The sequence below is a fragment of the Astatotilapia calliptera genome, chromosome 14 (assembly GCF_964374335.1).
Source record: "Astatotilapia calliptera chromosome 14, fAstCal68.1, whole genome shotgun sequence".
NCBI lineage: Eukaryota > Metazoa > Chordata > Actinopteri > Cichliformes > Cichlidae > Astatotilapia > Astatotilapia calliptera.
In genome coordinates this window covers 6,843,635-6,864,776 of record NC_137435.1, presented here as the reverse complement: position 1 = coordinate 6,864,776, position 21,142 = coordinate 6,843,635, and the positions used below count along the sequence as shown (strand labels likewise).

At 39.0% G+C, this 21,142-nt stretch overlaps 1 protein-coding gene and 1 long non-coding RNA gene across 4 annotated transcripts in view; one reads left to right on the top strand and one right to left on the bottom strand.

Moving 5' to 3' along the window:
* Nucleotides 1-1,479: 1,479 nt before the first annotated feature.
* Nucleotides 1,480-21,142, bottom strand: part of treh (trehalase (brush-border membrane glycoprotein)) — a 54,688-nt gene continuing 35,025 nt past the window's right edge. For 2 of the 3 annotated variants that reach the window (XR_013901548.1, XR_013901549.1), the window contains 2 exons: nucleotides 4,408-4,488; nucleotides 1,480-4,291 (listed from right to left, as the gene is read on the bottom strand). Coding sequence is in view for 1 of the 3 variants with exons in the window: in XM_080289290.1 (XP_080145416.1) it covers nucleotides 4,438-4,488 (51 nt within the window). In the remaining 2 variants the exon portion in view is untranslated. The remainder of the gene's footprint in view (nucleotides 4,292-4,407; nucleotides 4,489-21,142) is intronic. The other variant, XM_080289290.1, reaches the window with a different exon arrangement.
* LOC145420234 (uncharacterized) lies at nucleotides 10,535-11,274 on the top strand. Its single transcript, XR_013901550.1, has 2 exons — nucleotides 10,535-10,863; nucleotides 11,025-11,274. It is a non-coding gene; the product is annotated as an uncharacterized LOC145420234 (long non-coding RNA).

Genomic DNA, 21,142 nt, shown 5'->3' with positions numbered 1-21,142 from the left:
ATGTGTAATACATGACCTTTTTGAGTCAGAGAAATACTTTTAGTATAAATATTTTATTACTAAATTCTAGAAGGATCGACTAATACGCTATATTCAGCTTTAAACCTCTACCTGACCAGCTATTGTGAAAGAAGTCCATAATCTTTCTGACAGGACGGAGGGTGTTTGTTAGTGAGGTGCACTGTCACTTCAGGGGACACACACATTTCTGAACAAGTTGGTAAGAATTGAGAAAAGCCAGTGCTGCTTGAGGGATGAACCAGAATCACTCGGGGTAGTGGTGGAGAAAACGATGTTTGCGGTCTGCTATTATGGACAATGTCCTCCACCCTCTCGATGACAAAATGTCAATGCAATGGAGCACTTTCAGTCGGCAGCTTTTTCCACTGAGGCGTGCCAAGAAGCACTTCATGAGTCCGACTGACTGCCTTCCACTACAATGCCCCCTCCCTAGCATCAGCTGCTAGCCTTTCGTTCCCCCTTATCTACTTGCCTGCAGTCTGTCATTTACTTATTTCTCAAGTGAGCTGCAATGACATTTCATCCCCTCACACGTATATGGAAGGCCAAAACTGCCAAAAAAAAGAAATGTTGAGAAAACTAAAAAAAATTCAAGGCAGCATCATCAGTAGCTTTTTTAATTTTCTCAACTTTTAACTGTTGTTGTCAACTTTACTGTGATTTACACAATTAGACAAGTTTCTCAATTACTTACTTTAATGCAAAAAAATTTAAAACTAAAGATAAAGATGAAAAAGCTGTAAGTTGGTTGAAGGATGCTAATTCTGTGAAACATCCCATGGCTCTGAATAGGTCAGGTTTACAGCCTCAAATATAATCTACCTAAATTAAAGACTGCTTCAACTGCTCCAAACTAAACATAAAGTAATTGTTGCATTTTTGCACAGTGCTGTTGACTTGTAACAGCCAGAACAGGTTTCTTTGGGTAAAAGGTAAACGGGAAATACATGCAAAAAAGTGATCAAGCTGTGATTAAAAAAATATTTTCTTCCATTTTTTTTTAAATTTGTTACTACTCAATGTCAGTGTTGGACAAAATGTAACAATTAATAGTGCTGCGAATTAGTTTTTCAAAGGCATAAAATTAAAGTGTGTCCATATATTTTTGTATGAACACTGAACATGCTAGCGCATACATCCACTTACGTTTTACTAGAAATCAGATGGGCTCCCACTGTAAACATAAAGTGCATCCTCGTACACTGACAAGAACTCGAAGGAAAATTATTCTGCAAGTTTAAAATTCTTGTTATGCAGCTTTGAAAAAACGTGTTAGGGCAACTGACAAGCTTTTATTTGTTGCCCTTGGGAAATCTTTCAGTCAGTGTCTGAATGAACTGAAGGAGCAATTTTGCCTCAAATTGCATCAAAATGGCAAAAAAGACACACTATTTCCAAACACAGAATGAGGAATAGACCAAAGTTACTGTTTTTGTCAACAGAGTCTGACACTGACATAAAAGTTTGAGTTTGCTGATGGAAAAGGGCGAGAGATGTTTTTAGACTGCTCTGCCTATCACAATTTATAAATCAATGAATAACAACATTTTTATGTTGTTTATTTCTTTATGCATCTTTATTTCTTTAGTCATTGATTTATATTTTGATTGTTTTTTGGCAGTTTCGGTCCTCCATACTGATGCAAGTATCCATATAAAGCTTCTCCACTTCATACAGAAGCTCAGCTTCATCTGTTGGATTTAATCCTGCTCTTGTTTTTGCCCCCTTTTTATTTGTCTTTGTTTTTTGATACAAAGCTCCATGGATCTATAAAGTAATTCGCTCACATAGTAATTTATTTATTCACTATTTCACAAAAAGAGGATTAGTTAATCTGCCCCCTAGTGCCCATTAGAAGGGATATGGTACATCTACAGAGAGCACACTGAACCATCAGTCACTCTGTGTGTCTCATCTGTGACGCTGTGTCCTTGTTTTTTTATCTGTGTTTACTGTCTGTGAAGCTCTTTGTCACAGATGTTTTCCTGGAAATTGATTTAGAAATAAACTTGACTTGATCAATCCCACCATTTTTCTTAACCATCTGGAAGCAGTTGAGGACTCTTACACTGCGCACACTGCCCACCTCCTTCTGTCTGTCTTTCTCTGGAGAGAAACAGATCAGCTGATCAATAAGGATAATGCTAATGATTATTCATCAATTCTGTCAGTCCGTTCTTTCTACCTTCTATCTAATCTACAAAGTCAAACAGGACTCATTCCAGTGTTAAGAGGGATATTAATACTTATATAATAGTAATAATGCATCAATAAAAACAGAGGAAAAATCAATTTGTCAATTTGTGTGACATTTTACTCAAAACAACATATTTCTAGCTGTGCCATAGAAAGAGTCGGGGGATGTGTTGCATTCACAGCCTGGGAACCATTAACGTCTGTACAAACTTTCATCAAGAACATTTTATTTACTTGAGCTGACCGAAAGTAAACACAGAAATTGGCCACCTGGAATGACCACTTGGCTTACTGAATTAGGGATCTCCATCTGGGACTCATTGCTGTATGACTTAATCACAGGCATTAATCTGCTCAGGTTGGTTTGTTTACATGTGTAATGCGAACTTTGTTGAAACTCCATAGTTAAGTGGTCTTTTACGCCATGGTCACACGCCATTTCATTTTGATGGTCAGCCATAGTCATCGGCATTGGAGTCAATAAACCAAGAGAAGAGAAGGCACAGAGATGAAGACTGAGGCCCAGAGACAATGGGACTGTCCTGAAAAACAACATACAGGTGGCATTTCTCTGTTTACTGCACAGCTAATCTCAAAGAGGGGAAGAACCTCTGCTGACTAGTGCTGAATACCAATAATCTACAACAAGAAATGATCCGACTAGCTCAGTTAACTGGCAGTTTTGTTTTGTTTTTTTTAAGTATAAGGCTTCAACAGTGACGCCGTTACAAGTAAAAACTAACTTTATATGTTGGACAGCTCGTTTGCTTTAAGCTTTCGGCATGAACGCATAAACAAACCACCTTAAGTGAAGAAATGTGTGGACTGACCTAAAACAAGGGGTAAGTCAATAGGTTACTCCTGATGCACAAAATTGCTATTTCAACAGCTAGCTTCCATTTATCCTGCCGGTTACACTCAAAAACATCTTTAAAAAATGATCCATGTTATTTTGAAAAAGCCAGAGGAAACTCCAGCTACCTGTCACACATACACTTTTACCTGCTTTTCTGAAATGTCCCCAAGGCGGTGAGCGTGACCTATAAAGCCACACTAGTCATATTATTATATCAGAGTGAATTAAACACACATTAAAGCAGCTGGATTTATCCCCTCAAGACCATTAATATTTGTAAATCTTGACAATCCATCCAACAGTCTACAGTGGACCACAGTCGTGGGTTAAATGATCACCAAACAGAATGACTAACATTTGCCTGAAGCAAAGCCAAAGTGTAGCAAAGAAAAATGAAGACAAATGGACAAAAGCTACTTGATTATGAATGTTTGATCAATTTTGTGGAAAAAGAAAAGTCAGTCATACTTCTTTTAATTCATCAGGGGGTATTATTTTATAGTCTAATATTTCTTTATAAACAGCTTTCAATTGGTTTGCCTATCATTGTAAAAGATTGCTTTTTATGATTTTTCTGTTTCAGTCTGCTATGCACCTGATCTGCATCATCAATTCATGCTTAGTGGCAACATGTAGGGCAATCATATGAGATAGTCAGTGAGGAAGATGATGTTTTCACAGTAAAGGCTCAGGGGTCAATGCTTACATTGTCACTGATGACATTTAATATAATTAAACTGTGACTATTTTTGATAATTGTTATTTATTTATTTATTTATTTGTTTTGTCCTGTATGATTTTTAATGACTTAATTCTAGCCTAGACTTACAGCTAGATATGTTTTTGCATATGAATGTTTAAATTAACCTAGGGTTGTATTTCTTTAGCCCTTTTCAGATTTGCAAGAAAACATCTTTTAACATTTTAAACAAACTTTCCAGCTGCTTTTATAAATTTGCTGTATTTTTGAATGATACTGGTTATATTTAGTAAAAGCAAAAAACCTCCACATGACATTGTGAATGGTCAGCCATACAAACTTTCTCCTCCGTGGACCCATAATCAGTGCTCTTTTTCCCGTCCACGTGATTTTGAAATCCTCTTCCTGTAACACATTTGCAAGGGAGAAGAATCCAGATCGTGGGTGGTGCCAGATGTTCCCTGCGGCAAACAGTGCTGAAGCTAGACAGTCTCTGAACATCTGTGGAGGTGTGCTGACTGAAAAGAGAAAATGTTCCACAAAGTTCGAACGTCAGCTTCACATTAGCTATTGTTACATCTGATTTGTGAGTGAGGCTTTTTAGCCGCTGGTAAAAACAGCAAGTGTGGCTTACTTCTGTACCAAGCAGCGTGCTGTAGGTTAATTACAATACTGCTGTCCACCCAGGAAAGTGTGCGTGTTCAGAGTTGCATGCCTGGAAAATATGCAGAGAAGAAATAAGAGTTGATACCTGTCTGTCAAAGAGACTGAGAAATATCCCTCTGTGTTCAGAGTGTGTTCTGTCGTGGGCAGCTGGCCACAGGCAGTTGAACTAGCAGCAGCATATCTCTCCAGTTCATTGGTGTTGGCCTTTGCCTTCCTGGCTCTGCATATTCTGGCAGCGATTCAGCCCTTGTCCCACAACATTAGACTTCTCAAATTAACATTTCATGTGATGGCATCGTGGTGTGGGTGTGTGACAAAGCTTGCCAGCACAGAAATGAAGCAAGCTGGCACCAAATGCTCTGCTAGCTCTCTCCTTCTCTCTTTCCGTCCCACTGCAACAACCTTGAACCAGTTTGTTAGCATCCCAAATGAACAGCATTGGTGTTGAGATTTGAATAGCATAAATAAATGAATGAGCAAACAAACCAGCACAAGCCCGACGTTGCTCTAGTGGCAATCTAGGGCTTGCACTCCCTGTGTAATGATCTGCAAATAGCTGGCTGCTGAGATAAAATTCAATTGAAACTACAAACTGCCACTGTCGACCACATGGCAAATAGGCTGTTATAATTTCAACCAAGAGATTTGCCATGCACCTGTTAAAATCCAAACACTTTAAGTCAATAGGACTGCTGGGTAATATCATAACAAGGCCACATGTTGCCTTGTATTTTGCATCCCTGTAAGGGTCTCATCTCATCACCAGTGACACAAAAGCTGAAAACATTAAACGGTAAGAAGTGCAAAGTGGATGGATTCTCTAGTGGGTGCATTCAAAACTGACAGGGAGATATAATATCGTCTTTGTTAGTTAATGTCATGGAAATTGCCATAAATCTACATGGCATGTAATCTCCATTACTTTCTGTGCTTTGCAGTTTGTGTTTTTTCTGTCTTTGTAATCATTAGGCAAGATCTTGAAGGTGAATACCTTTAAAATGAAGAAAGAATAGGCCAAACCCGAGGCACAAACAGTTATGTCTGAGTAGTTCCTGTTCTGCTCAATTAGATTAAAAAAAAAAAACTTAACCTAAGGTAAACTATCAATCCTGTCTCTGGAGCTGTACTTGTTGGTTGTTGAAGTTATCTTAGACACCACTGAGATGGATTCAATGCCATACATTACACTAAAAGTCAAATTTTAAGCTTTCCACTTGGCTAAATTAATTTACCGCGTGGACATTCATCCACACTAAACACTGATAATACTCTTACATCTAATAGTAACATGTTGTTCATGGACATCTGCTACACACAGTAGGTGAAGCCAGCCTGATGCTGAAGAAGAGCTCAGTTATCTCAAAAAAAGCAAAGCTCTCTTTACTGCAAACCTTCTGCTTCACCATGACCTCAGCTCTCTGTCACAGTGCAATAACATAAACACATTTCGTGTTATATTTAATCGTGAAATGAGGTCAACCTTCCCATCGCTATTTCAAAGTAACTGAGAAAGAATGTAAACACCATTACTGTGAAGTATATACTTAAAGAAGGTTTGATGCTGATTGGCCAGTGTTTTAGGTCAAAAATCAAATGGTTAATGTTCGGTTAAGGAGGGCATGTCAACGTGAAGTGACCGAAAACAAGCAGGTTGCATTTCCTTTGAATACCAGCTATTGTATATTACATTATTACAGTGACTCTCACCGCACTGTCCGCTTAAATGGCCATTTCTACCTCTGACAGGCTCTTTAAAATACACAGTTCTGGCTGACCTTGTGACTCACTTGGAGAACGACACAGAGATCAAGAATGTGAATGAATGTTTATCCCAGGAACACTAAAGTAAAGGGTCTCTCAAAGGGTGATGCTGAATGCAGCTAGCTTTTTTTGTGTATCAGGCGGATTGAGGGTAGATGTGTGTTGGAACAAACAAAACTACTCTTTCAGCAGTGGTCAAAGCTTTTGGTTGTAGCAGTACTGCCTTTCCATTAGACACAGCATATATAAGTGCAGTCCTCTTGCATTGCTTTGGCTGCTGCTTTTGCTTTTTATTCCAAAGCAAATATTATGTCTCATCTATTTTTTCTAATCCCATTTATTTATTTATTTTTATTTGGGTAATTTTTTCTCACCCTATTTGTGTTTACACAGCTACAGAGAAAGTAAATTGGATTTCACTTCCTTCACAGTGAAAAACCAAAGACCACACAGTACAAAATGGTGATTGAATATCTGGTAATAGGAATCTCTATAAATTTGAATGTGTAAATTTCAGCCTCTCGCTCTGATGACAGATTTAGAATTTATCCTTCAAAATGGGCTCCGTCATTATCTGTTGTTTGTAACTCATCACTTTTCCCATGACAGCACTGTGAAAAGGACTTCGCTTTTACAGCTGAGCACTCAGGAGAGGACTGATACAGAAAAGTATGTAAGCTTCAATTCTAGGTTGACATGCATACAATTTCTGGAGTGCTTTAAATGGGTTTCTTTGTAGGGAATGTTTTCTAGGGTTACAATAATTATTCACAGATGGAAAAAAATAAAAAGTGGTGAAAACCTCTGACAAAAGTAGCAAAAATGATTAGGTTTTATTATAAAATGAGGACATCCTGTTAATTATTGCCTATAATGTGTGAACAGAACTTCTCGTTTATTTAAAATTAGAGGTGAGGCTACTCAGTCAACACCTTGTATTTGCACAGGGCTGCAATGTGAAGTTTAAATTAAAAAGTGTTGCTGACAAGAGATCTCTTCCTAATAAGGCGCAGGTGATTGTTTTTAACAAAACATTGGGAAATTAAAAGGCACTCAGAGAGTGCATCCACCTGGCAAAGCTAAAACCTGCCTCGCACTTTTAAAGTGATCTGCACCTAATTTAGTGAGTTCTCTTTCCTGTCAGTGCTCCAAGTTTCCAAGTCTGCTTCATTGCTTTGGCTTAATCTTTCTGATAGACATATGGCACTGAAAATGTACCTCGATCCCAACTTCAGCCTCGGTTTAAGAGAAAAAAGCTTTAGCTTTCCTAAATCAGCTAAACCGTTTGTCCGACTTTAAAGCAGTTTGAAGCAAACGTGAAGTCCCGAACTCACAATGAATACTTTTAGTCTATGTTTAATCCTCAAGAACTTCAAGAATTACCAAATCTAATTATATGTAAAAAGGGAAATGATGTGTCAGCAAAATTTGAATGTTGGCTTGCTCTTAATTAGGCGAGCATCTTGCAGGGTGGCGTGTAGTCTCCTTAATTATCTCTGCGCGCGCTAAGTGTACTGTGAGACTAAATCTTAATAAGATGGGATGAGATTAAATTTTATTGATCTCTGTGGGGAAGTTGCAGCGAAAAATAAGAGGATGGTGTGCTCATATATGTGATATGTTAAAATAAATAAGCTTAAAGGATCATTCAGATTTGTGCCAAACTGGAATTATAATAGCTCTGGAGGCTGATATTACTAATTATGTGGCATTCACTGTTTTCATTTCTGAGAGTGTCTCCGCAGGTTGGTCGAGGCTACTCCAAAGAAAAAACATTCACATGGTGGAAAATGGAAAATGTGGATGTGGTACTTTAATTATTTGATGGATTACAGGGAAATTTGCTCTGTTTTCTTCATGTATTTTGTTTTATTGTCATATTTCTCACTGTCCATTAGCTTGATTCTGCCAGAGGTTTTGTCCCGTTATATGCAAGGCTTTCTTCCCACTCCCCCAAATGCTCAGTAATCTATAATTATCTGTGGTCTTTACCCTAATACGTAAAAAGTGCTGAAATTCTGAGATAACTTATTATATCATTTTTATAACATTAGCAGCCTCAGACACCAAACAGCTAGACAACATCAGTGTCAAGAAAATGTGCCAGCTGCTATAAAACTGTCTGCCTGTAGTTTAAAAAGGTCTGAAAAGAAATATAGAATACCCAAAGACATTAGCTTTTTATGCCACATCAAACCTATATTACCTGCATTACCTTCAGTGCAACTCAACCTCTAAATGTTAAAAGTCAGAGAAGTCAGAGATTTGAGTGTTTTATGCAAAGAAGCCTTAATGTAGCCTTAGCCTGCTAGCTTGCAGCTTAGGGGAGTGTGTTGCTGAGTTTTTCTTTCTCTTAACCAACAGCTTCTTTCTTCTTTTCTAACCTATGCAGCAGCGTAAGACCTGATGGCAGGTGTTTAAATCAACATACTTTCCCTTTGACATAGCTGCTGAAAGTGGCTGTAGACTTTTAATCTTGTTAAATGGATTATGTAGCTTAAGAACTAGGAATTTTCTCAACTGGTGAAGAAACTTGATATAATATATGGAAATATCTAAAGGAAATACAATTCAGGACTGTAAACATAACTGATCAGTAATGAAAAAAGCACCCAGACAGTTTAGCACATAATTTGGGCGTAGCCTTCTAATTGAAAACACCACTCATATCACTCTATGTCAGACATTGAAATCAGTTTTTTTCTGTCCTACTTAATCTTAATCAACATAAAGCTGCCTGTCATTAATCCTCTTTTTCTTCATTCACTCAGATCAATGTTTCCTTTTCCTGAGCAAAGATGGTAATTAATCCCCAGTCCAACAGAGCCTTCAGGCATGACTATTTGACAAAGACCCTAATCAATGCTTCTGCCTATTCTTCTACCTTTAGTAAATGAATAGCTTTTCTTTTTTTTATCATGTTTTACATTCCATCGAGGGAATCGATGATTCATATAACAGCCAAATAATTAATGTTTGAGCACAATCCCTGAAGAAAATCTGAACTGTTGCAGAACAGTTTTAGAACTTCGACCTGGGAGCTCATAAATGTGGTTGGAAGGGGTTTGAATTGATATGCTTCCTATTATGCTTATTAGAATTATTTCAGTAATAAATGGTCTATACGGGTGTCTTTTCACTTCATTGCCCCCCCACCCATTGACTCACCATTAATGACATTTCTGAAGAACGATGAATAATTGATGTTATTACTGAAGAAACTTATATGGGAGAAGTGGAACTCGGAGGAATCAAGCAGGCTGAAGACTGGCAAGGCTAGAGTAGCCTGGGCACAACAGATAGGGAAAGGGCTAAAGGAGTGAATGGGCTACTGCCTATTTATCAAGAGTAAGGTGCATGAAATTGGCTCTTAACCTCCCAGTTAGAAGGTTTAATTAGAAATCATGCTTTTGCTACAGGAGGGGGAAGAGCGGGGGTGAGTTGTCCAAACAGGGTGATAAATGACTTGTGGGACAGGAGGCTTTGGAGAGATGGGAGGAAACAGCTTGGTGAGAGTGAAATGTGGGTGACAGCTCTGGTCGAGGTAGGTGGTGAGACAACGGGTCGAGGCAAGCAGGAGATTGCAGCTGAAGTGCAAACGGCACCTCAAGAGCTGTAAGGGGTGTTATCGACACAAACAACCCACAGGGCTCCCAACTAAAGAAGCTGAAATAGTGGCACACAATTTGGATGTAAGAGCAAAAATATTTATACATGAAATATGCTTTCAGTTCTTAAGAAAAGGCTTTGAAAATGAACTGAAAGGTCTGCTACCAAATATTTTGTTGACGCTGGAATTTATTTTATGGGTATGTTTTGCCTCAACTATCTGAACCACAGATATGCTTTAAAATGATAATATTCAAGAGCTGTGACAATTATTGCTTCCTATAAACCTATACCAGTGCATGAGTAAGGCTCTTATTCAGACCCAGTGATAATAATGTGTTACAAGGTTACCTAACCAGGTGTTGGTGTGAGCATGGATTGCAAAAACATATGACTCATCCCTTGTACTGTGGCATTAAAACAGGCAAGGTGGCAGACAGCAGTGTAGCTGAATGCACACGTCTGACCCAGGGACACAGATGCTCAATAAAATTAAAGCAAGGCAGACTGCAAATGTTTTATTCAGTCTTTACAGGGCCACCTCCCCATCAAGTAGCCATGTACAGTTGTGCAGTGTGTTTCTTTTTCGCTTTTTAAGCCTTAAGGGTCATAAAATTTCTGCTGGCAACACTCAACAGTTATTTCTGCTGATTGATTTGGCGTGACATTTAGACACACCCTTTAAAGGACTGGAGCTGTGTGAGCTAAAATAGGTCACAGCCTTTATGCCAGCACAGTGAGACTTTCTGCTGAGAGCGAAGAGAATGAGCGCACTGCTTAAACCAACATCCTGTTCAAAACCTGCTCTGTGTTTAAATCTTGCCTAGGGCTTAAAATCCTACTAATGGAGCAGGCTCATGTCAAATAGATGGAGAAGACAGTATGAGGGATTAGAGGGTCTGATGGGAAAAATGTGGTGCGCTTCTAGATACTTTGTCTACACGTTGGAGAAAACTTTTTTTTTCACTTCTTGGAAACACGTCCCAAATCGAGCCTCTCCAGCACTCAGCGAGAGACGCCTCTGATCTTGCCACAGTGCGCATCGTGTGAAAAGGTCGGTGACTGCAAAAGGGCAGACTGGTTTCAAAATACAGTGAGAATGGGAATGACTTTTTGTGCCTCAAGAAGTAAAGCTCCAGCATGTCTGTGTAAATCTACATTCAATACTAAAGTATTTATCAGATAATAATTCCATCTTTCTTTCTTTTGTTTTAGCCAGTTTCAAGCCATATGTACAATCTGCCTGATGATTGCATCTGCAAATCCAAGCTGATATTCTCTCATTTCGGGTAGGGATTATACTCCCTTGAGGATGTCCTTATGAACAGCTGCAGACACTGCTAACCCCTTGTTGTTTTTTGCTTTGCTACTTTCTATAGTGTGCATGGAAAGTGTAGTAGCCACAAGTCCCCTCGGACGCCTGTGCGCTCAGAAAATAAAGATTTCATTCAAAACTGGAAGCTCCTAACTGATTCTACTTGGGCTGTTTTTCTACCTCATTTGTTATCATTTGATATGCAGACGTGCCTGAAGTAATTTTTTTGTAATTATAAATGGACAAACCTGACAGTGCTTATTTTTAATGTGAGGACCACGTCATGGTTCATCAGTTAATCTCTGCAGTGTGAGCTTAAAAGTCAGAGGCTGTGCAAAAAGGCTGATAGTAAACTTGCAGTGCAAGCCTTCACAACATAGAAGGTTAATAAAAAATGCACAGGGGCTCCCGAGCTTTAATAACAGGAAGCAAATGATGTAAATTACATAAATAGCACAGCTGGTTTGGCATCCCACTAATTCTCCTCCAACCTTGTTCCGCCCGTACTTAACTCTACCTTCACCAAAACATAAATAAATAAAAATAACTTAATGTACTTCATCATTTAACGGCAGACATATCCTTGAATCAATGCCAAACAATAATCTGTGAGTCTCATATCAAACAAAACCTCCAGCGGTTAACTCTGGGGCAGCGATGACTAGGAGGAAAGCTGATATACAGTAAATATCTAACTCCCTGAACTTCACCACTTTCTAATTATATTAGGATTAATTGGCATGGTTCTGAGGGACTCCGGTTAGTGGTGTTAGGGTATTAATGTACAGCACACCTTGTTGGATGGACCCTGGACTCTGTTGAAAAGCCTGTTAATTAGGCCTGTGGTTAGGTGTGATAAAAAAGGGAGCAGTACATAAACAGGACCCAGCAGAGGAGAGATGCATAGGTCACCTGCTACTGGACCCCCGACAGCCTCTGCCTGTATCACACAGGGCCACATGCTGCTCCTCCGTCTCCAGGAAAGGCTGACAGGGAAACTTCACACAGAAGAGCTACAGCTACACCTAATCTTCTACCTGTCCGACTGATTTAGTTAAAGGCGTATTTCCCCGCCAACTTCTTCAGTATGTATCTGCACCGTGCAGAGATCTAATGTCTGTCATAAAGTTAAACATCGGCAAGCCACATGGAGATTTTTAATGAGACTTTTGTGCTCATTTCACGCACAATATCTGTCCTTTTTCCTTTTTTTCCCTGCTGGTCTCTGGTCTTTTCCTCTATCCTTCAACAGGGAGAGAAGCTCTTACCATCAATCAGCCTTTAGCTCCTGTGGACTGAGACAGTGTCACGCTGGGCTCTGTGTGTTGCCAGATAGGACCACTGTGCCCTCAGGTTACCCTTACACTTCCAGTTTGACACCCCTGATATTTACTCGCTACAGAGAAAATTGAAAAATACATGGAAGTTTGAAGTGGGCACACAGGAGTCAAACTTTTGAACCGTGTTTTCTATCAGGGTTAGGAGCCAAAGAGGCTGTTTCTGTCAATCATTAATTGCAGTCCTTTACAGCCAGAACTTTTCAGATGCAGTCAGCGAGAAACTGTTTTATCGAGAACAGTCATCTGGTCCGTAGAGGCTGTCATGATGCATCATTTAAAGTGAAAAAAAAAATTGGATTTTAGTTGTTGTCACAATGAAAAGCAGTCAGTGGGATAAAGTGAAATTGCCTTATTGTGAACAAGAACATGAATGTCTCACGCTTAGAGCGCAGGGACAGAAATCTGAGGATGGAAAAATGTATGTCTATAATGTCAGTAAGATGAGTTTATTTTTGCGTATGTAACATATTTCCTTCGCATATGGCCAAGCAAATGCTGTTTAGTTGAGTTTGGATTCAGAATGATTAGCAGATTAGTGCCAGATGGTCTAAGAGGCCAAGTGAGTTTCAAAGGTAAAAGAGAGTAAAACATGCACATTATTAACCAACACTGATGCAAATGCACTTTGACACTGGACACAATCTCCTTGTGATTAGTTGCCTCAGAATGCAGTCCAAACAGTTATTGCATCTCAGTCCACTGATTATCCCGGCTAATGTCTCTGTCCCTCAACTTGTGGAGGAAACTATCCAAAACTAGACATCACCATCATCGATCTGGGAAGTACATCAAGCTGTAGTCAAGCTGTTTTGGTTTGAGTAATGCTTCTAGTACATATACAGCTGGATGCCCAGAGAAGTCAATACAGGGGGCAGTGGTATCAGAATTTACTTGCTCAGCTACTTAACTTCTCAGCCTCTGCTGAACCCTGTAATGTTCCCATCAATACATACAAAAGCTGTGCAGCCAGACCAAGAGATTCTTATTTTAACCCATGTATTTGAAATTCCATACATTCATTTTTTAAATTGCAAGTATATCAGGTTGACATTTGAGGAACAGAATGCAGGTTATGAATAAAAATAGTAAAGAGGATGTAAAATCTTTCCCTGTTCAGTCTTCTGGTTCAAATCTTGCTTTGTTTGTTTTTCCTTTTTTCCACTTAGTTGGCCCACTTTACATTACAAGGTATACATGAATCTTGGATTTACTAAAAACATAAGCTTCCCCTTTTTTGCTCATTTGATTTGGTTTTTGTTTGATTAATTTGGCTTCATTTTGCAATATAACTAAGGTAAAATATCCGACCTTGGGTTTATACATGACAAATCTCACAAATGCACGATTCTGAGGATGTGCAAACACAGCTGCCAACCTTTCAAATTATTAGAATGAATTCAGTGCCAGAACTCATCCACTGTGGAACAGCTCCATGAATGCTTTCCAATGGTAAAACCTTTGCAGCATGTTTGTCCAAGGTGCAACTTGAAAAACTGATTTGGCATCAGTTTTCCAGGGCAAACCAACTGGAGGTAATCAGCCCCCCACTTGTCTTCACACAACATGCAGCCCACTGATTGCTCCTCCTGATCTGCAGTTATTTTCAGCCTGTAGAATCTCTCTGTGGCGCTGTTGATGGGCCTCCTCGAATGCACATTCCTGATTCTGGATGGACTATCTGTGGTGCTTATGTGTCATCAGAGAGGGCCGTGGATTTTCTGTCCTTCCATTTACGGATGCTGAGTTCTAATTGAAATTGTTTGTCACACTCAGGAAACTTTGGATTTTGTTTTTTCTCAGTGTTTTACACAGTGTGAGTGTGAGCTTTTATGGTTGAATAATTATATATGGGGGGGGGGGGCTCACTGAATAGTTTCAGTAGTGCCCACCCAACACTGTGGCTGTTAAAGCCCTTTGTTTTTTCCAAAACATCCATCCATTCTCTTCCGCTTATCCTTTTCATGGTCACGGGGGAGCTGGAGCCTATCCCAGCTGTCTTTGGGCGAGAGGCAGGGTACACCCTGGACAGGTCGCCAGTCTGTCGCAGGGCTAACACAGAGAGATAGCCTGCCCATGGGCAGTTTAGAGTTATCAATTAACCTATCCCCACTAACTGCATGTCTTTGGACTGTGGGAGGAAGCCAGAGTACCACACAAACACAGGGAGAACATGGAAACTCCACACAGAAAGACCCCAGCCTGATGGTGGAATTGAACTCCGGACCTTCTTGCTATGAGGCAACTGTGCTAACCACTGTGCTGCCCCAAATTTTGTATGCATATTTTGTACTGCACAGTTTATCATAGGTCATTATTTACATTTGCAATTAACAATAACTTACCTGAAATTAGCACAAAGTACGTGTCTGTCTCTGTGCAGTTTCTTAGTTCTCTGAGACATAGTTAAGAGCTCTAAACTGCATTTGAGTGAATCTCTGGCAGTGGAGACTATTGTAAAGTGCACTGCGACAACATTCTGGCTGACAGGCTTTATTCTTGCTATAGCACCACTCCTGCGACCTGTCTTACCCACCTACACAGTGACACACATTCTTCACAGCTCAGTCTGGCTTCTGTTTTGACTGAATTCAGCAGGCTTGAGTAATTCCTCGCCCAATGTTCATTCACACACACACACACACACACACACACACACACACACACACACACACACACACACACACACACACACACACACGCACACATTTGTATGCAGGCAAGAAGTGATCATTAGCTACATCTGGTGATCCTTCCAGCTGAACAGAAAGTTGTTTATGGGAATACAATATCCCAAAGCACAGACACCAAAAGATCTTGAAATGTCTTCCTTACTGTGTAATTTGAAAAAAGACACTGTTTTAAACGTATGTGTCTGCCCCAAATATAACCTCAAACTTTTCAATAGTTCTTCTCCAACTGTGTTTTCTTGCTTTTTACAATCCTCTGAGCTAGAAGTCTTTTAAGGTCAACTATTTGTTTCTTCTGACCGCTCTTTTCATCCTTCTGTCAGAAAATTTTTTTTTTCCTGCTCTCTGGATGTATTTCAGAGCAGCTGAAGAGATATTACTTTGCAGTCTCCCTATAATACAGTATATCATCACATTTTCTTGGTTGGCTTAATTGTACTTTTACTTGGTGACCACTGTGTCATTTGGATTTTTTCTATTCTATGCCTCGGCAGGTTGTGTGTAACAAACCAGCAATCTAAGTTACATGCACATTATAAATACCAAACTGAAAGTGTGAGGGCATAAAAAAAAAGATTTGTGTTCTACTCATGCACCTCTACTGGGCAGTCTTTACACCGACGGCTGCAGGAATCAAAATAAGCAGAGACACATCTGGTGATAAAGGTCATGGAGGAAGGAAAAGCACATGAGGGATGTTACTTACCAAAAAAAGAAAACAGCTTTCAAAAAAACTTCATACAGGGCTGTCCATAAACAGAAAATATAAGAAGTGGCTGATCAGTAGATACAAATTTTGACACTCTAGTATTTAAAGGATTAAAAAGACAATTAAAAAAAACCTAGCTGTATTCAAACAGCTCTACCTTATCCATTTCATGCAAGCAGTTTAGACTTTCTCAGGGGTACCGTGGTTTGGAAATCTAATTATAGAACAACACAGCTAGTTGCTGCAGGGAAAGGGAGCTGCAATGTCCAGCAGACATACTACACTAATATGTTCATAATCCTCACTGACTTCCCAAATGGTAATGGTACAAACAAATTCAGATACACTGAAGGTGTCTGTTTTTTTCATGTCTCATAAAACATGTTCAGCAGATCGACTGTGTTGTTCTGCTTGCTCAGTTGTTTTCAGCTTCATGTTCATGTAATGTGTTAATGGGTTTTATACGTCTTTTGTGTTCTTCCATTACTGTGAGCTTGCACAGTACCACCAGTAAGACTTGTTATTTCCAGGGTACATGCAGTTTAGTGTACATGGGGAAATATTTCATGTGAAGAAATAGCCAGTGGTTCAGACGTCGGTAGCATTCAAACTAATTTAACTCTGCTCCATTCTGCACACACTTGTTTTTTGGGAAGGAGTGGGGAAGTTCTGCACAAACGCACACTTTTTCTTTATATTTGTGAACAGTGTTTTGTGGGGCTTTGTCTTTATTGAACCATCTTTTATGTTTCTTCCAGGCAACACGTGTTGCAAAAGCAGTACTTCACGTTTGATCCTGTCACTTGATTACATTTCCTGCTTTAGTGCACATTTTAAATTTCCATTTAAAAAAAAGAAAAAAAAACAGTCAATGCTGTCGGGGAAAGTGGTGTAATTTTTCTGCCCTTGTCAATAAAGAAGCGATGCAATAAAAGCTGATGGAAGTAGTTCTTTTGAATGGACTGCTTCTTCTTGTACAATAAACTTTACCACAGAGCCATTGCAAGACTCTGCTTTACCTGAAAGACACATTCTCACACACACGTATATATATATATATATATATACACACATATAAAAAGAAAAATAACACAGACTTAATGGATGACGCAGGCCTGTAATCATCTCCCCCTGATGACCTTCTGTTCGTCAGCCTTCTCTCTTTACAAAAACCTTATAGAGTGCACAAGAATACAGAAGCCATATAAAATACTTTCAAATCCCTTAATGTCATTTTAGCCAGTACACCAGACAGTGATAGAAGGTTTTCCCAATGTATTAAATTCACCATTTAGAACTTCCGCAGCCACTCATAATCCACTCCTGTGTTGTCCATCTGTGTGCTCACTATGTTCCAAATTCTCATCATTTTGCCAAAATATGACAAAATGTTGCTGCTTACATGTCAAGCTATTGCTTTGATCAAAGCTCAAAAGCTCAGCCAGAAATGGGATATTTAGCCATATTTGAACAAATCTATGAGTATCTGCAACATACTGAGATGGAAAGCTGACAGGTTCTGCATCTGATAACAGCTTGAGCTTGGTTTTAATTTCAGAAATGGATTTCCCATCATTTTAATGCTAATGTCACAGCTATGCAGACTTTACTTGCATTGCACCGATAAAGTCTTAATAAAGGCAAATCAAGATAAACCTGCTGTGCAGACATATAAGCATGCAGTGAGAGTGAAAATGGAAAGCCTTACAGACACTATAGCAGCCAGTCCTATAGCTTTACTGAATTTTAATTCAACAGCTCAGACTCATTCTTGCTTTAAGCCATGTGGGATACCACGGGGTACCACACTGGCTTTGATCAAACAGAGCAGGAATTAGCCTGAGTTAGCACTACTTGGCCTCAAGTGAAAACACATAACAGTGATTACACTTTATTTAAACAACTGAAGGGATTGGAAATGTTACTTTACTTGGACCTGGACTGATTTCTTTATCTTCTCAACTTCAATCTCTTGCTTTGCTGTCATGTTTGGAGCCAGAAGGCTTGATCTGCCTCAGTGGTGGTGAGAAATATTCTCTTTGAATAGGTTCTACCTAGTGTCAGCAGCTACATTGCATGGATTTGCTTATGGCTTGACTTTTTATGCTTAAACTTGAGCTGTGATCACTAACTTATTAGACAAAAAACAGCATGCATATTAGTCAGACCATTTTAACCAACCTGAATAAATTTTGCGTTGGCGATAAGATTCTTGTGTGTGTGCACTGCCAAGTCGATTAAGCTGAAACTTCAGTATAATGAATGCAATGGGGAAAAAACGACTTATGACAATAACTGAGGCTAATCCAGGAGACTAAGAATAATTAATTTGTACAGAAAATCCATAACGTCAGTTGTGGAGAAGATTACTAAGACTTCCCATTTATTGGTTGTCACTCTTATTTGGTGTCTGTTTGATGACACTAGATTGGCACATCAGCTGTTTACAGATGCATGTGTTTTATGGGGTCATGTGGCTTACAGTTGCTGTTCTTATTGCAACGAGAAATCCTTAAGAATTCAGAGCTAGCCATATCAAGCTTTCCATCTTTACTCTTACAATACAAAAATAAAGTCAAACTAACAAAGACTGTAAATCATGTTTAATTCCAGGCCCACACCAATATTTGTTTATCTGTTGTGTCAAATGAATATAATGCTGGCTAAATGCTCATATTTACTGTGATGGAGTGCTGAAAAGAATGAGAAGATAATGAAAAACAATCCGAGAATTTCTTTGATTCTCTGGTACAAAGACGAACATGAATAACAAATACAATTAAATAGCAAACCAAAAAACATTAGCGTGGGTTAGAGTTAGGTAACTGTTGTTTTAAACATGAATAGTGACGCATCATTTCATCGGTACATCCCTAAGATGTTCCATTTACCCACATAGTGCCTTCACTTTTACCATTGTTCATCAGATTTTCACTGCTGCTACATTTTCACACCTCTCCTCTCAGTTGTTTGTATCATTGTATTAATTTGCATTAACTTGCATGCAATAATAATATTCTGTTTTTGCTTCTTCTTTTCTTCCTCATTAGAGGGACAAAAATTTTGTGAACATAAAGACTCCTTAGAATATCCTCACTTAAGTAAATCACGTTTGGTCTTCAAAATGCTCTGAAGCTGTGTACAGTAAGCATGTCAATGTTTTTTATAAATACAGGTTTGGCAACTGTGTACTAGTTTTCAGCTAAACACAAAAATGGATGACTTTAAATATAATAAAAAAATATGCACATAAAATCAGCACATTTTTAACTGTACATGTTGTTGTTTGGCTTATTTTTGGCTTATTCTTTTAGTTTTGATTTAGCTTGCAGTCAAGCAGATTAATTGTTTGCAGTCCCATCACAAATAGGTTGCCAGGAGGGTTTGTGTATTGACCCATCAAGAAAGCATCTCTCAAATGTAAGCAGTGAAATATCAGAGTTCACTGTGCAGATGAAAAATTGGGGGATTTCTTCCATCAGTCAACTAAAGCTAGAGAGAGGTGCTCTGGTAAATGAGAGGTAAATAAAAGAAGGATATTTGCTCAGGCTGTTATTTTTTCCTCCTTAGTAAATTACCAACTAGAGGTTTTTGGGTAAAGTCAAACCTTAGCTTGGTTATTAAAAATCGTTTTTGCTCTCTGTTTTATCTGTTTTGCTTCATAAAATTATTTTAAAACATTATTGGCTTCAGGAAAACATGGACCTGTCAGCAGCACTTTTCTTCAATATGATACGGTCCTTTCTCTTTCCTGTCTCCTGCTGCTCCTTCCTACACCTACATCACCTTTTCTTGACACTAGATAATACACTGACAGCCCATTACTGCTTATCACATTCTGTCCTCCTTAATCAGTGATGCCACAGCCACATCAGAATATCTTATAATGAAATTTCAGCCCTTTTCTGATAGAAGCTTGGTCACATCATTAAAGCACAATCAGAAGTTTTGCCTAACCCTTTGATAAAAGTGTGTCACTGACTTACCTGATTTTTGCTGAATACAAATACAAGCAGCAACTTGGATAACATAGCAGTGCAGAGAAATACATAATGGAGGCTCGGTATGGTGTTGCACATGCAATAAAGTTTATTATCCAGTGCATGGAGGTAATAAAATGGACAAGCACTGCACAGCATCCCTAAAATAAATAAAAGAGCTGCCTCACAGCTGACTAATGCCTACTGCTACAATTACATGAATAGGCCCCATAGCAGCTGCTAAACTCTACAAGTGGTCAGAACGGTTGCTAAGCAAACACCAACTAAAGTAAGGCATAGATATTATTTTTGCGCAGTAGACTAATATGAGCAAGTCAATTTGCAAAGTGTAAAAAGGAAAAAGGCTGAAGAAGGCAACCCGTAGGTCTGTTTCTATCTATGAAACACAGGCTCTCTTCTTTGTGACCATCTCTGCATGTATGCTGTGACACATACTAGCAGTAATTTCCAAAGAAAGTGCCAATGAATAAAACTGTGCCAAGAATCTTAGATCTTTTCTTTTTAGGACTTGTAAAGACTAAAACATATGTTGCATTCAGGAAAGGTTTTCGTTCAGTCACGTGACCTATTGCGCCAGTCCGCCAGCCCTATCGCTACCTGGTCTTTATGCTGAGCTGTCTCCTTTATGTGTTATTTTAAGGATCCCTCACTGTGAGCATGAGACACGGCATTGCGAAGTAAAAATGTAACAATGTTTCATATAATTTGTGAAAACATATATAAAAGGAAAAGTACAGTGAGAAAATGAATAATCTTGTGGTGGTTTTCTATCTAATTTATTAGCACTTGTCTGATATCAGTGCCTCAAAGCGACAGTCATTAGGCTGCCAACTGCTGTCATTTAGAGTCACAGTAGTTTCTCCTTTTTCTCCCTTACACACAGGTGTGACGCTGACAGGAGACAGCTGAAGTGACAATAGTAGTGAAATAGTATTTAGCTGTGTTGACAACAGCAGCTTACGTTACATTACTGTGTGAAATGAAAGCTTAACAACAACTGTTACACCGAGCCCGCATCTACCTCGCTTCTCAGTTGAGGTCTCTGACCGAAAATGGGGAGACTGCAAGTAAACGAGCGAGCGACCTAGTGAGACAGAGAAAGCATGTTGTTGTTGGACCCTTTCAGTTATGTCAGCTCTCTTTGTCCACAGTTTGCACCTAAGTAAAAGCTTTTGTAAACATACAAACAGAAGCTGCTAGTGTGAAAAGCCTCTAAAATGCTGTCATTCTACCACTGGCTTCCTCCATGATACGTTAGCTCTACTGCTAGCTGCTGCTGTT